The sequence below is a fragment of the Symphalangus syndactylus genome, chromosome 8, assembly GCF_028878055.3.
Source record: "Symphalangus syndactylus isolate Jambi chromosome 8, NHGRI_mSymSyn1-v2.1_pri, whole genome shotgun sequence".
Lineage (NCBI taxonomy): Eukaryota > Metazoa > Chordata > Mammalia > Primates > Hylobatidae > Symphalangus > Symphalangus syndactylus.
Genome location: NC_072430.2, coordinates 12486563 through 12499707, shown reverse-complemented (window position 1 = coordinate 12499707; position 13145 = coordinate 12486563). Strand labels below are relative to the sequence as shown.

The window sequence follows — 13145 nt, the reverse complement described above, 5'->3', positions numbered from 1 at the left end:
CTGGTCATGCTCCTGGCCACCTGCCCTCATTGCCCAGCAGACCCCCTACAGGGTACGTCTGGGGCCTGTGATAGGCCAGCCCTGGGCTCATGCCACCTGCAGGGCCTGATCAGGCCCTGTGCCCTCCCCAGTCCCTAACCACAGATCTGCACACGTCACTCCCAGCCACAGCCATAGTAGGTGCTGGCAGGCCCTCAGGCTCAGGAAGTACTTCCAGTGCAGCCGCTCATCCCCCTACGCTTCTCCCTGGGCCCCCAGACTCCAGCCCAGACCCCTGAGAATGCCAGAGGTGACCAGGCCCTCACGGAGCACCCTGTTGGCCCTGCTCTTTGTGCAGGAGAGACACTGTGGCCTGGAGAAGGCCCATCCGGTGACTGGCGAGCCGCCCACCCACCCAGGCCCTGCACACCCTCAGTGCAGGTGGAAGCGAGAGCTGGGCTTGCTGGCATGGGGCCTCCGCCCTTCCTGTCCTCCCTTGCCTAGGCTGCGCTTGCCGACCGTCCTCCCAGTGAGCCGGGGCATTTCCTGTTTGCTGCATCCCCCCTACCCCCGCTACAGAGCCACCCTCCTCCCTGTGGCTTCCACAGGGCTCTGTTGCTAACCCAGGAAGATGTACCTCCCCCAGACCCATTGTCTGCTCCAGATCCTGGGGACACAGAGAGCCCAGCTGTAGCCTGGCTCCCGGACCAGTGGTGTCCCCTGGCGTTCAGTGTTGGCCAGCCCGGACCCCCCAGCCACCTCCACCGACACTTGCCAGAGTGCCATGAAGGACCCCTGGCTCCCAGCTGCGCTCTCTGGGTGACCCAAGCAGGGGCTGCCACCGCTCTGAGCCCAGCTTCCCTCTGTGAGATGTTGTTGCTGTCTGTTGATCATTTTGCTTGCTTTCTTTCTCAGTATAAAACGACCACATTCATCCGAGATGCAGCTTCAGTTAGTGATTGGGCAGGTGTCCTGGTGTCATCACACCCACCATGTGATTGAAATCCATCACCATGTGGCCTGCTTTCCATCTTTGTCTTCTGATCATGACACTGCTGAGAGCGCCTTTCTGCCCACCCGCTTCCAGGGGGCCCTTCTGTCCTGCTGTCCCCACAGTGGCCCGGGGGCCCTCTTTGCACAACAAGTGGAGTTCAGGATCCTGGAGGGCTTTGGAGGCAGAAGCCTCGCACTCCATCCAGATCTTGGGGACTGCAGGCGGCATGAGGGCTGGAGTGCTTCTTGGGTGTGAGACGGGCCAGGTGACAGTGAGGACACAGCCAGCCCTCACCAAGGCCCAGCGCGCCCCATGCCCCTGGACAGGTGGCAGTGGGCGGACCCCCATCCTCTCCTGCCTTGAGGCCCCCTGTGCACAGGCCCTCCCTGGGCCTTGCCAGCAGTCGGTGAGCCACCAGGTCAGTAGAGGTCCCTCGGGGGCTGTTGGCCTGGTGGGGAAGGTGACACATGCTGGAGGCTCAAAGGAGCTGGGAGTCTGAGTGTGAGGGAGGGAATGGGGGTCATGGTAGGACAGGTTCAGCTCCAGGTGCCTCCACCGCCCTGCAGGGCCTGGGCTGCCCAGAACCCCGGGGTGCTGCCAGGAATGCGTGCAGTCCCGGAGATCCATGGGTTGCCAAGCAGTGGAAAAATTGGGGCTCTCGGAGGAGCTAAAAATACAGTGTGGCAGCCCCTGCCTCCTAGTTCCGGAATCCTCTCCTGCCGTTCTGCCCGCCCACCCCGTGGAAGACAAGCTCCCTCCCTGCACCCCCACCACCAACGTTGGCTCAGGGCCCAGAAGCACCCAGCCCTGTGCCAGTGCCAGAAGGGCCACGCCACAGCTGCCTGCCCACTCCCAGGCAGTGGCCCCCAACAGGTGCTCATGTGCCCAGCCGGTGCCTGCCCTACCCTCGCCACTGCTTCAGGGTCCCCAGAGCCCCTTGGTCCCAGGCACAGAAGGCAGTACCTGCTGCCCCAGGGCTGCCAGGCTCAGGGCTTGGCCTGTTCCTCATGGGGAGCCTGGACTCAGGCAGACCTCTCCCTTCCCTACCAGTGGGGCCTTCACAGGGGAGGGGGCTGTCCCAGGCAGACTCAGAACATGTCACGGCGGTGCCTCCAGGCCCACTGGTGCTGGCTGAGGGCACAGGACCCCCCACGCCGTGCTGTGGAAGGCCCTCCTCGCCTGGCTCCTGGGAGGCAAGTGAGGGAGCCGAGGCCTGGGGGCTTCAGTGGCTGGCTCAGGTCCCTCTCGTACTGGGATTCAAGCCTGGGTACCCTGACCCCGGCCTGTGTGCCACTCAGGGCCATGGGCCCATGCAGGAGCCCCCAGCTACTCTCCACAGCTCGGTGCTGGGCCTGCCTCGAGAGCCCACACTCCCTGGCTCTGGTCTTCTGTCTGCACCGCAGGGGCTAGGCACATGGCCACAGGTCTAGTGAGGGCCAGCATGGACCTGTCCCCACCCACACCACACACTCAGCTTGACTGTTGACTGCCAAGCGGGGCGGTGGCCCAGTGGCTTCCCGAGAGTCAGTGCAGCTGCCCGAGTGTGTAGGCATTCGGATGGAGGTGGTGGCATCACCACACCAGGCTGGCCAGGCCCAGGCCCAGAGGGGGGCCCTGCCTGCAGGAGCTGGAGTCTGAGGGGAGAGGCATGGCCCCGTCCTCTGGAAGCCCCATGCTATTGGTTGACAAAAGCAAGTGCTGAAGGCCCATGGTGATGTCCCACTAGCATGGGTGGGGTGAGCCCCTCAGACCTCGGAGTCTTCGTCTGCGGAAGACCCTTCCCTGTGCAGTTCCACTGGTGCTGGTGGACTGCCGGGGGTGGAGTGGATGGGACACCCCTTCTTGGTGCCCTGACCCTTTTGCTGTCCGAGGCATGGGGTCTGGCTTAAGCCATGGGTACTGGGCCCTGCAGAGCCTGGATGGTCCTGCCCTGCCTCAGCCAGAGCTGGTGCCGGCTGTAGAAAAGATTGCGAAGAACGCAAATTCCTGTGCCTGTGGGGAGGTGGCCACGCCCTACAGCCGGGGCTGGGGAGCTCTGAGGACACATTCCTGTGCTGGTGGCCCCACCAACCCACTTTCCAGATGGAGAGCAGAGGGGAAGGGTAGCCTGCCCAGGGGCACACAGCTCAGCAATGAGACTCCCGCCCCCTTCCCTTCTCAGTTGGCACTGGCGCCTTCCAGTGTATTGTTCCCCGTAGCCCCGTGCCCCTGAGATCAGTAAACTGTGGATTCCTTCTGGAATCCTTGCAGAAGTGGACACCACCCCCCAGTGAGAACAGGCAAGGCTGTTTGTGCAGAGCTCGCTGTAGCAGGGAGTCGGCCACTGCCGCCCGAGTTTAGCAGAGACTCACAGGCGGGCGGGGGAGTGGGAAGCCTCATGGTTTTCTCATATGGATATTTCACTCTATACATAGAAAGCTTTTTATAGACAAAAGGAAGGCTCGGGGATGCCCTGAGAGAGGCTGCTGGCTGGAAGTTGGGCTCCTATGAGGTGGGACAAAAATCACAGAAGCTGTCAGTTATTAACCAGGTCCCGTCCATTTGGAGCCAGTGGCCAGATTGCGGGTCAGAGTGATGCATATATGGTCTGGCCATGGTGTGTTTGCAGGTTCAGCCTCATGCTGAAAAGCAGTTGGAACATTCCCCAGTGTAGAGCCTGACCGGGGGGGCCTGGATGAGATCGGGCAGCCTTGGCGGCATCACAGAAGGAGGAAAGCAGCTCTGGCCTCAGCCTCCGGGTCCTCAGCTGGAGCCCTGTCTATGCTGGGTCGCAGCCCAGCAAGGCCCTGCTACACTCACTGCCCCCAGACAGCACCCGGTGGGGCGCGGCCAACTGGGGCAGCTCCGACACAGAGCTGGGCACCCAGGCACGGGGGCATAGAAACCTGATGGGCAGGAGGGCCAGTTTCCTCCCACCGTGGCTCCACCCCACTGACCAAGGGGGCTCCTCTTGACTAGGGTCTTTCAGGGGCTTGCACAGGGCAAGGAGCGCTGGGCAGTGCCAAAAGGGGCAGTACTCAGGTCAGGGAGCACCTTCTGTGTCCAGGGACACCCTGGGGCCTGGGGCACAGTGGCTCTCGGTGGCACTGCTTGTCTCTAAAAGGTCAGGATTTTTTGCATGGAGGGACCCCTGGGGCTCTTGGCTGGAGAGGACACTCTGGATGCCAGGGGCCGGGCCTGGGAGAGTTCATAACTCCGTCCACTCAGCCTATGCCAAGGGGATAGGGACTCCAGCCAATGGAGGCGGGGGAGGAAAGGAGGGTCAGTTCTGGGGCCTCTAGGCAGCAACAGCCAAGGTGGGTGGGAATATATGCAGAGGCCCAGCTGCCTGGCTCTTCATGGTGGTGGGAGCAACCCCTACTGCCACCAGGAGGGGCATTGGGGACCTGAGGCTGCCTGGGAGGGACCCAGGTGGCTCTGGCAGCTCAGCGGTCAGCAGCGATGAGAAGCCAGGAGAGCATGAGGAGCAGCTCAGGGCAGGGCCCAGAGTGGGTGGGCAGAGGCGGCCGGAAGGTCCTACGCATCTGGGTGAGTGGACGGCCACTGGATGACCAAGAGGGCCGGGCCTGGGAGGGTGGCTTAAAACCACAGTGGGCCGGGGGCTCCAGGCTCTCCATTCTACAGTGCCCAGACCAGGAACCCCTGCAGGGTGGAGGGGCATCCCAAGGACAGCCTCTCAGTATGCTCCTGGCAGCCTGCTGCTGGAGGTGCGAAGGAGGAAACTGAGGCCCAGGCAGGATGAGTGACTGGGCCCAGGTCTGCTGGTGCGGGCCTGAGCTGGGGACATGCAGATCAGAGCTCTGGCTTACACCTGTCAGGCTGCCTCCTGGAAGGAGCCCACTGGCCCCCCGGGGCAGTTGGACAGGCGGAGGCTTGAGGGGCAGTTCGGGGAGTAGGGGCTGGACTGCCGGAAACACCAGGCTTGGTCGTGGGCCAGGCCGGGGAGTGGGCCTGAGACCGCAAGGGCAGGTGCTCCAGGATGCTCTCCCAAGGCAAGGGGGGAGGAATGGGCCTCCAGTGGCGAGGACAGCAGTGGGGCTGGGGCCACAGCCGCCTGGAGAGACAGGCGCTTGGGTGCTTGACCCCGCTCAGCTCCTGTGACCTCAAATGCCCCTCGGCCTGGGGTCCCCTGACTTACCAGGTTGGGCAGCACTTGAAGCAAAGCCATGTGGGACCTCCAGTCACAGCCCAGCTGTGCCCAGGTGTGGGACTGTGGGCACAGACCCAGCTTCTCTGGGATCCAGCCGCCTCCAGTTCCCCACCTGTTGCGGGAGGTATAAAGTGCCTGCCTTGGAGGTGGTGGGAAGCCGAGGGCCAGGGTGGAGAGTGCTGGGCCAGGGTGGAGGCTCAGAGTGTGTCCCTGCCAGGCCCGGCCCCCGAGCTCCCTCCCCGAGGCTCCACGCTGCCGTTCTCAGATGCTAAATATAAGATCTGAGCCATGCATGTTTGCAGGAGGGCCTGGGATGCCCCTGACCTTCGAGGCCGGTTCCTAGGGTCTGTGGTTGGGGACAGCGGCTGGGGGGATGTGGTGGCGTGGAGCCGATGTCAGAGGTGCAACCCGCCTGTGCTGCTGTTCTGTTTTGGGGAAAGGCACGTGTTGGGGCTCTTCTGGGCTGGGCCTGTTACCCGGGTGTTCCCAGGGCTGGAGTCAGACCTGTTGTGACTGAGTCCTGGTAAAACCCTGAGTGCCAAGGGTCTCCGTCTTCCTGTTGGTGTGAGCCCCCCACCCACATGCAGATGGGCAGACTGAGGCCCAGGGGAGACCAGGAGCCGCCCCTCCTCCCCAGCCATGCTCCTGACGCTGTGGACAGCCCAGGCATGCCTGAGGTTTGGAATCTCCCTGTCCATATTGTCCGTGGGGCGGGGGAAGTGCCCTGGGGTGAGATAAGGGAGCCTCAGATGTGTCGTTTTGTTGCATCATTACCGTGGGTAATGTTCCAGCCAGTGGAGCCTCCCGCTCCCCCAAGTCCTCCCCAAGCTCATCCGGTCCCGTCAGTCTGCAGGGGCCGTGCTGGCCTCGCGGTGCAGGTTTCTGAGCCGGCTTGTCTCCTCCCAGCCCTGAGCCTCGGGGTCCTCCTGCGCGGTGGGGCCCTTCCCGCCTGCCGCCTCGGTTGCTGAAATTCGGTCAGGGATGGGTACAGGGAAGCCTAAGATGTAGTGGGGGACACAGTGCTACCCCTAACCCTCTGCATGGCACGCGAGCAGGAATTGCAGCAGAGAAGCTGAGACTGAGGGAAGGGGCCCCGCCTGCACTGGTGGCCAGGAGGACAGCCCCCATCCCCTCCCCGCTGACGGCTCCCTGCCCTCTGCCCGCAGCTCGGCAAGATGTCGGTGAAGGAGGGCGCACAGCGCAAGTGGGCAGCGCTGAAGGAGAAGCTGGGGCCACAGGATTCGGACCCCACGGAGGCCAACTTGGAGAGCGCGGACCCTGAGCTGTGCATCCGGCTGCTCCAGATGCCCTCTGTGGTCAACTACTCCGGCCTGCGCAAGCGCCTGGAGGGCAGCGACGGCGGCTGGATGGTGCAGTTCCTGGAGCAGAGCGGCCTGGACCTGCTGCTCGAGGCGCTGGCGCGGCTGTCGGGCCGCGGCGTCGCACGCATCTCGGACGCCCTGCTGCAGCTCACCTGCGTCAGCTGCGTGCGCGCCGTCATGAACTCGCGGCAGGGCATCGAGTACATCCTCAGCAACCAGGGCTACGTGCGCCAGCTCTCCCAGGGTGAGCCGCAGTGCGGGAGGGCCGCCCAGGCGGACGCTAGGGATCTGATATGAGGCTTCAGGCCCGAAAGACCCGGGGAGGCCTGGGGACCCACGAGGAGGAGGCGCAGCCAGACAGGCAAGGAGGGCTTCCTGGAGGAGGACTGGCTTCCTGGGCTCAGGAAAAACATCACATTCACTCCGAGTCTGAGGCTTCCAGGTCACCCCAGTCCCCGCACTGCTGCACCAGCGGTCCCCCTGTGCCCCTCTCTGTTCTGTGGCTCTGCCCCACCCTTCCTCCCCGTCCTGTGCTGGCTCCCACCCTCTGCCTCTGTCCACACCTCGGCGGCAGGAGTCACCTGAGTCAGAGATGCGAATCCACCCGAGTGGCTCCCTACATACACCTGCCTGGCTCCAAGCCCTTCAGCCTCAGCCCAGACAGAGCCCTTCAGGTCTGGCCCACACCTACCGATGGTGTCACCCTCCACCTCCCAGCGCCTTCCCCAGCGCCTCCCTCCCCACCCTGTCCCCTACTCCAGCACCCAGGGGACTCATCCCCGGCAGGCAGGCAGGCAGGCCCCTGGTCTCTGCCTCTGTTCGTGTTTTCTGCCTTTGCGTCCTCCAAGGTCCTGTGCTAAGCCTTTAAGCCCCAGCTCACTTTCCCCTCCTCCAGGAAGTCTCCCCAGGCTGTGCCCAAAGTTAGTCCCGGCCCCTTGAGAGAAACCCTTGCTGTGCCACTCCATGGCTGCTGCCAGGTCCCACCGATGCTTGAGGATGAGCTAGGGTGGGCAGTGATGGGCGGGGTGGACCCATGGGGGCGGCAGGTACCTGTGCGGGCAAGCAAGCCAGAGGCGCCTTATTTCTGTTGGACCCAGGGGACAAAGGCGGGTGTAGGGGCCAGCCACTCTCAGCCTGTCTCCCCAGCCTGGGCCTGCCAGGGCCCCTCTGTGGAGTCTTTTGTGAATTGTTCTCAGCAGGGTCAGATGAGAGACACCCCCAGAACTTTCACAGCTCCAGGGATGGGGTGGGAGGCAGGGGTTCATAGGAATGAGGTTGTGTCTGCCATAAACACAGTAAGTGCTGCATTGGGAGAAAACCTGGGCCCAGAGCCAGTGACAGGATGGGGCAGCTGCCTCCAAGCCCTTCCCTGCAGGGTCTGGCCTGTGGTCCAGGAGCAGAGCCGGGACACCGAGGAGCGGGCAGCTCATTGGGTCCCAGCCCTTTGTTCAGCACTGCTGTGGGCCACAGACAAGTGCCCGGCACCCCCTGGCGTCTGCCTGCCAGGCCCAGAGCCCCAGCCCTGAGCCCAGCTGCACAGGCATGGGAAGGGGTGCGTTGACCCTGCTGAACCTGCCCACTCCACCCTGGCAGCCCTGGACACATCCAACGTGATGGTGAAGAAGCAAGTGTTTGAGCTACTGGCCGCCCTGTGCATCTACTCTCCCGAGGGCCACGCACTGACCCTGGACGCCCTGGACCACTACAAGGTGGGTGGCAGGGCCTGGACCTGGGCACATGGGGCTTCCTGCCTGGGTGTGCCCTGACTCCGCCCTCCCCGCAGACGGTGTGCAGCCAGCAGTACCGCTTCAGCATTGTCATGAACGAGCTCTCCGGCAGTGACAACGTGCCCTACGTGGTCACCCTGCTTAGCGTGATCAACGCCGTCATCCTGGGCCCCGAGGACCTGCGCGCGCGCACCCAGCTGCGGAACGAGTTTATCGGTAAGCACCCGCCCCAGGCTGCATGCCCGCTCCTGCCCGCCTCTTGGCCAGCACATCCCATGCTGCATCCACCTGGGGAGGTGGGAGCGCCACAAAACCTGCCCCTGACCCAGGGGCCCAGAGGAAGGCACCACCATCTCAGGCCTGCCACCACCTGCCCCTTCAATGGACACAGGCCTCAGAACGCCTGGGGGTCAACCCTGGACCGTTCTCAGTTATGAGGCTGGCCAGGCAGTGGAGCGGGCCAGGGGGCCTGAGATCTCGTTCCAGCCCTGCCTGTTCTGGCAGTGAGCCCTGAGTAAGCATCACTGCGTGTCCAGCACGATTGTCTCCCCTCTGGAGCCTCAGGTCTCTGGTGTCCCATGAGTGCAGCAGAGCAGGGCCAGGTGCTCTGGGTGGCAGAAGTGAAATGGGGAAGGTGGGGAGTGGCCTCCAAACCCTCTGACCCTGTCCGTCCCTTCCCAGGGCTGCAGCTGCTGGATGTCCTGGCTCGCCTGCGGTGAGTCCCCACTGTAGCGGTCCTGCCAGCTGCCCCTCCTGCTCCCAAGGCCAGGCCCACCTGCCCTTTGGATCCCAGCCACCTCACCTAAGCAGCACCTCCAGATGGCAGGGAGGTGGCTCCCCCAGAGTAACCCCAAGGGGTCCAGCCAGAAGCCAGGTCTCAGGCTAGAATCCAGCTCACTGTCCCTGGCAGCTGCCCATAGAAACTAGGGTTGCAGCAGCCATAGAAAGGACAGAATGAGCTCATATCCTTTGCACACCGTGGATGGAGCTGGAGGCCGTGACCCTAAGTGAACCAACCCAGAAACAGAAAATGAAATGCTAATAAGAGGGAACTACAGGGTGGTTCACGTGGACGCAAGATGGAGACAGGGACACGGGCTCCAGGGCAAGAGTTGAAAAACTACCTACAGGGTACAGTGTTCGTCACTACTTGGTGTCAGACCCACTAGAACAAGGGTCCCCAACCCCCAGGCTGTGGACCGGTACATGGCCTATTGGAACCAGGCCGTGCGGCAGGAAGTGAGCAGTGGGCGGGCATTCCTGCCTGAGCTCCACCTCACGTCAGATCAGCACTGCATTAGATTCTCACTGCGCACGCACGCAAGGGATCCAGGCCGCGTGCTCCTCGTGACAATCTAATGCCTGATGATCGGGGGTGCAACAGTTTTATCCCTAAACCATTCCCGTCACCCCGGTCTGTGGAAAAATTATCTTCCACAAAACCAGTCCCTGGTGCCAAAAGGGCTGGGGACCGCTGCCCTAGAAGGCCAATCGCCTATGTTACACAGTGTACCATGTGGCATACACACACATGTATCCCCTGAGTCTAAAATAAAAATTTTTTTTAAAAAGAAACTAGGGTTGCCAGGTACTGTGTGGGACATGCAGTTCATTCAGGTTTCAGATACACAACAGACAATATTTTAGTGTAAGTATATCCCAGATGTTGCATGGGATATACTTATGCCAAAAGTTATTCGTTGTTTGTCTGAAATTCAAATTGAACAGGTACTCTGTAGTTTCATTTGCTAAATCTTGCAGCCCTGCTGGGAACCCACATAGCTGAGAAGCTCTATCCCAGGCCTCAGTCAGAACTGTACTCAGGGGAGTGTCCCCACACCCAGGGACATCAGCTTGGAGGAGCCCAGGGCTAGAATGCCTGGTGTCGAAATGGCCTCAGGGGCCAGGCGCAGTGGCTCGCACCTGTAATCCCGGCACTTTGGGAGGCCAAGATGGGCAGATCACCTGAGGTCAGGAGTTCGAGACCGGCTTGGCCAACACGGTGAAACCCCATCTCTACTAAAAGTACAAAAATTAGCCAGCCATGGTGGCATGTGCCTGCAATCCCAACTACTCAGGAGGCTGAGGCAGGACAATCATTGGATCCCAGGAGGTGGAAGTTGCAGTGAGCCGAGATCGTACCACTGCACTCCAGCATGGGTGACAAAGCAAGACTCTATCTCAAAAAAAAAAAAAAAAAAGAAATGGCCTCAGGCAAAGTTTGCTCACATGGGTGCCTGTACCCCGCCAGTGTAGGCTGAAGGGGGCTGGCCCTGCCTGCAGAGGGCTCTGCTCATTGACCAGACTGAGAAGACTGGCAAGTCCTAGGCCCAGTGAACACTAAGGTTCCTCCTGCTCAGGCCAGAGCCCCGCCCCTCCTGTATCCATGCAGCCCTGTGGAGCCACGTCAGGTGTGGTCTTCACTGTGGTCACGCCGCGCCCAGAGGAGGGCCTTCCCTCCCCCAAGGTTACGGCCTGGTTCTATTGTGTGCCACCTCCCCAGGCCTTGGTGCACGTTACTCGATGGGAGTGGGAACACTCGCCCTTCCCCTTCCCCACGGGCATGCGGATGCCTGGTGAGCCGGGGGCAGCCTGGCAGGGCGCAAGGCACTGACCTGGGAGCTGCCACTCTTAGGTCGCCATCCCTGGCTGTGTGGGTCACATGTCAGCCACAGCGGGCCACGGCCTGGCTCAGAGTCCCAGGTGGGCTGAGCGGGGCTGGTACACTGGCGCCGACCCGGGCTGCCCCGCCTGCGTGTTGGCAGTGGCAGCAGCAGCAGGCTTAGCCCACCTGGCCCCTCCTGCACAGAGACCTGGAGGACGCCGACCTGCTGATCCAGCTGGAGGCCTTCGAGGAGGCTAAGGCCGAGGACGAGGAGGAGCTGCTGCGAGTCTCTGGCGGGGTCGACATGAGCAGCCACCAGGAGGTCTTTGCCTCCCTGTTCCACAAGGTGGGCCGGGGGGTGGAGGGTGGAGGGCAGCCCTCCAGGGCAGGCTGTGGCCCTGAGGTCCAGAGGTTGGGCCTGGAATGGTCCTCCCTGCCCTGGTCAGACCCTGCTGTGACCTGGGCCATGGTGCCGGCTTTGGGGTGAGACTCCAGGGAGCGGCAAGGGGCCAGGGGTTGGAAAGGGAGCTGGCGCCTAGAGCGGGCAGCCTGGGGGCCGGGCTGGGCCCTGGGAGCAAAGCCAGGGCCACAGGACCCAGAAGGACGGGGCTCCAAAGACCAGTGCGGCCCACAGCTGGCTGTACTGTCCTGGGCCCCAGCTGCCCAGTCCCCATCAGGTGGGCTTCAGAGGCCTCGGGGCCTGGTGAGGGGCGAAGAGGCTGAATTCTCATCAAGCTCAGGCCCTCCCCTCATTCCCTGAACCTGGCAGCTCTCATCTGGGGGCAGTTGTGTCCCCAGATGGCATCTGGCAACATCTGAAGACATTTTTGGCTGCCACAGCTGGGCAGGGGGTGCTATTGGCATTGAGTAGGTAGAGACCAGGGGTTCTGTTTAACATCCCATAATGCACAGGACAGTTCCACATGTCACCAGTACCACAGTCGCTGAGACTCTCATCTCTAGGGATCCATGGGAATAGAGGGGATGATGGGACTGGATGCCCTGGCAGACAGGCCAATGGTCCTTAGTCCACCAGGGAGGGGCCGGCTGCTGACCTGCACCCCACACTCACCCGTCCAGGTGAGCTGCTCCCCGGTGTCTGCCCAGCTCCTGTCGGTGCTGCAGGGCCTCCTGCACCTGGAGCCCACCCTCCGCTCCAGCCAGCTGCTCTGGGAGGCCCTGGAGAGCCTCGTGAACCGGGCCGTGCTCCTGGCCAGCGATGGTGAGGGGGCAGGGCAGGGGCGTAGGCACAGCCTGGTGGGTAGACACTGGGGTCTTAGACCATGGGGGAGGGAGCCTGTCCTTGGCCCCAACCCATCCTCTGCCCGGGGGAAGTGGCCGCTTTTTCCTGCCTCCTCCTCAAGCCCCCATCCCTCCCTCCCCCACTCCCTTCTCCCTTGACCCTGGACATCCCCTACGGCAGCCCAGGAGTGCACCCTGGAGGAAGTGGTTGAGCGACTCCTGTCTGTCAAGGGGCGACCCAGACCGAGCCCCCTGGTCAAGGCCCATAAAAGCGTCCAGGCCAACCTAGACCAGAGCCAGAGGGGCAGCTCCCCGCAAAACACTACAACCCCCAAGCCCAGCGTGAAGGGCCAGCAGCCAGCAGCAGCTGCTGCCTGCGAGCCCGTGGACCACGCCCAGAGTGAGAGCATCCTGAAAGTTTCGCAGCCCGGAGCCACGGAGCAGCAGGAGTCCATCCCGCTCCCACCCCCACCCCCACCCCCACCCCCACCCCCACCCCTGCTCCCTGTTTCCAGTGCCGAGCCCCCTCCCCCTCCCCCACCACCCCCCCTGCCCAGTGTGGGGGCTAAGGCCCTCCCAATAGCACCCCCACCCCCACCCATGCCAGGTCTGGGGGCCATGGCCCCCCCAGCACCTCCTCTACCACCACCCCTGCCAGGCTCCTGTGAGTTCCTGCCCCCACCACCTCCACCACTCCCGGGCATGAGATGCCCGCCCCCACCCCCACCCCTGCTGCCTGGTATGGGCTGGGGCCCTCCTCCACCCCCACCTCCACTACTGCCCTGCACCTGCAGCCCCCCCGTGGCGGGAGCCATGGAGGAGGTCATCGTGGCCCAGGTGGACCACGGCTTGGGCTCAGCATGGGTCCCCAGCCATCGGCGGGTGAACCCACCCACGCTGCGCATGAAGAAGCTGAACTGGCAGAAGTTGCCATCCAACGTGGCACGTGGTGAGTGTCCCCAGACCCCCAAGGGAAGCTTCCCCTAGGAAATGCGCTGGTCTCTGCTGGGGAGAGGGGCAGGTGGCACATGGAACTTGTGTGCACGTCCTGCCCGTGCGTGGCCAGGGTAGCCTGCCCCTTGCTCTGGGCTCTGCGCCTGTGGTTGAGGTAGGGACGGGGGAGGAG

At 63.0% G+C, this 13145-nt stretch overlaps 1 protein-coding gene across 7 annotated transcripts in view; it reads left to right on the top strand.

The window, feature by feature from the left end:
* The window catches only part of INF2 (inverted formin 2), a 30325-nt gene that overhangs the window by 5537 nt on the left and 11643 nt on the right, over positions 1-13145 (top strand). For 6 of the 7 annotated variants that reach the window (XM_063645467.1, XM_063645470.1, XM_055287988.2 and 3 more), the window contains exons 2-8: positions 6290-6689; positions 8039-8154; positions 8229-8388; positions 8854-8887; positions 10982-11123; positions 11858-11999; positions 12201-12968. In XM_063645467.1, the coding sequence (XP_063501537.1) occupies positions 6299-6689; positions 8039-8154; positions 8229-8388; positions 8854-8887; positions 10982-11123; positions 11858-11999; positions 12201-12968 (1753 nt within the window). In that variant the 5' untranslated portion in view covers positions 6290-6298. Of the gene's footprint in view, positions 1-6289; positions 6690-8038; positions 8155-8228; positions 8389-8853; positions 8888-10981; positions 11124-11857; positions 12000-12200; positions 12969-13145 lie in introns of those variants that run through there. The other variant, XM_063645472.1, reaches the window with a different exon arrangement.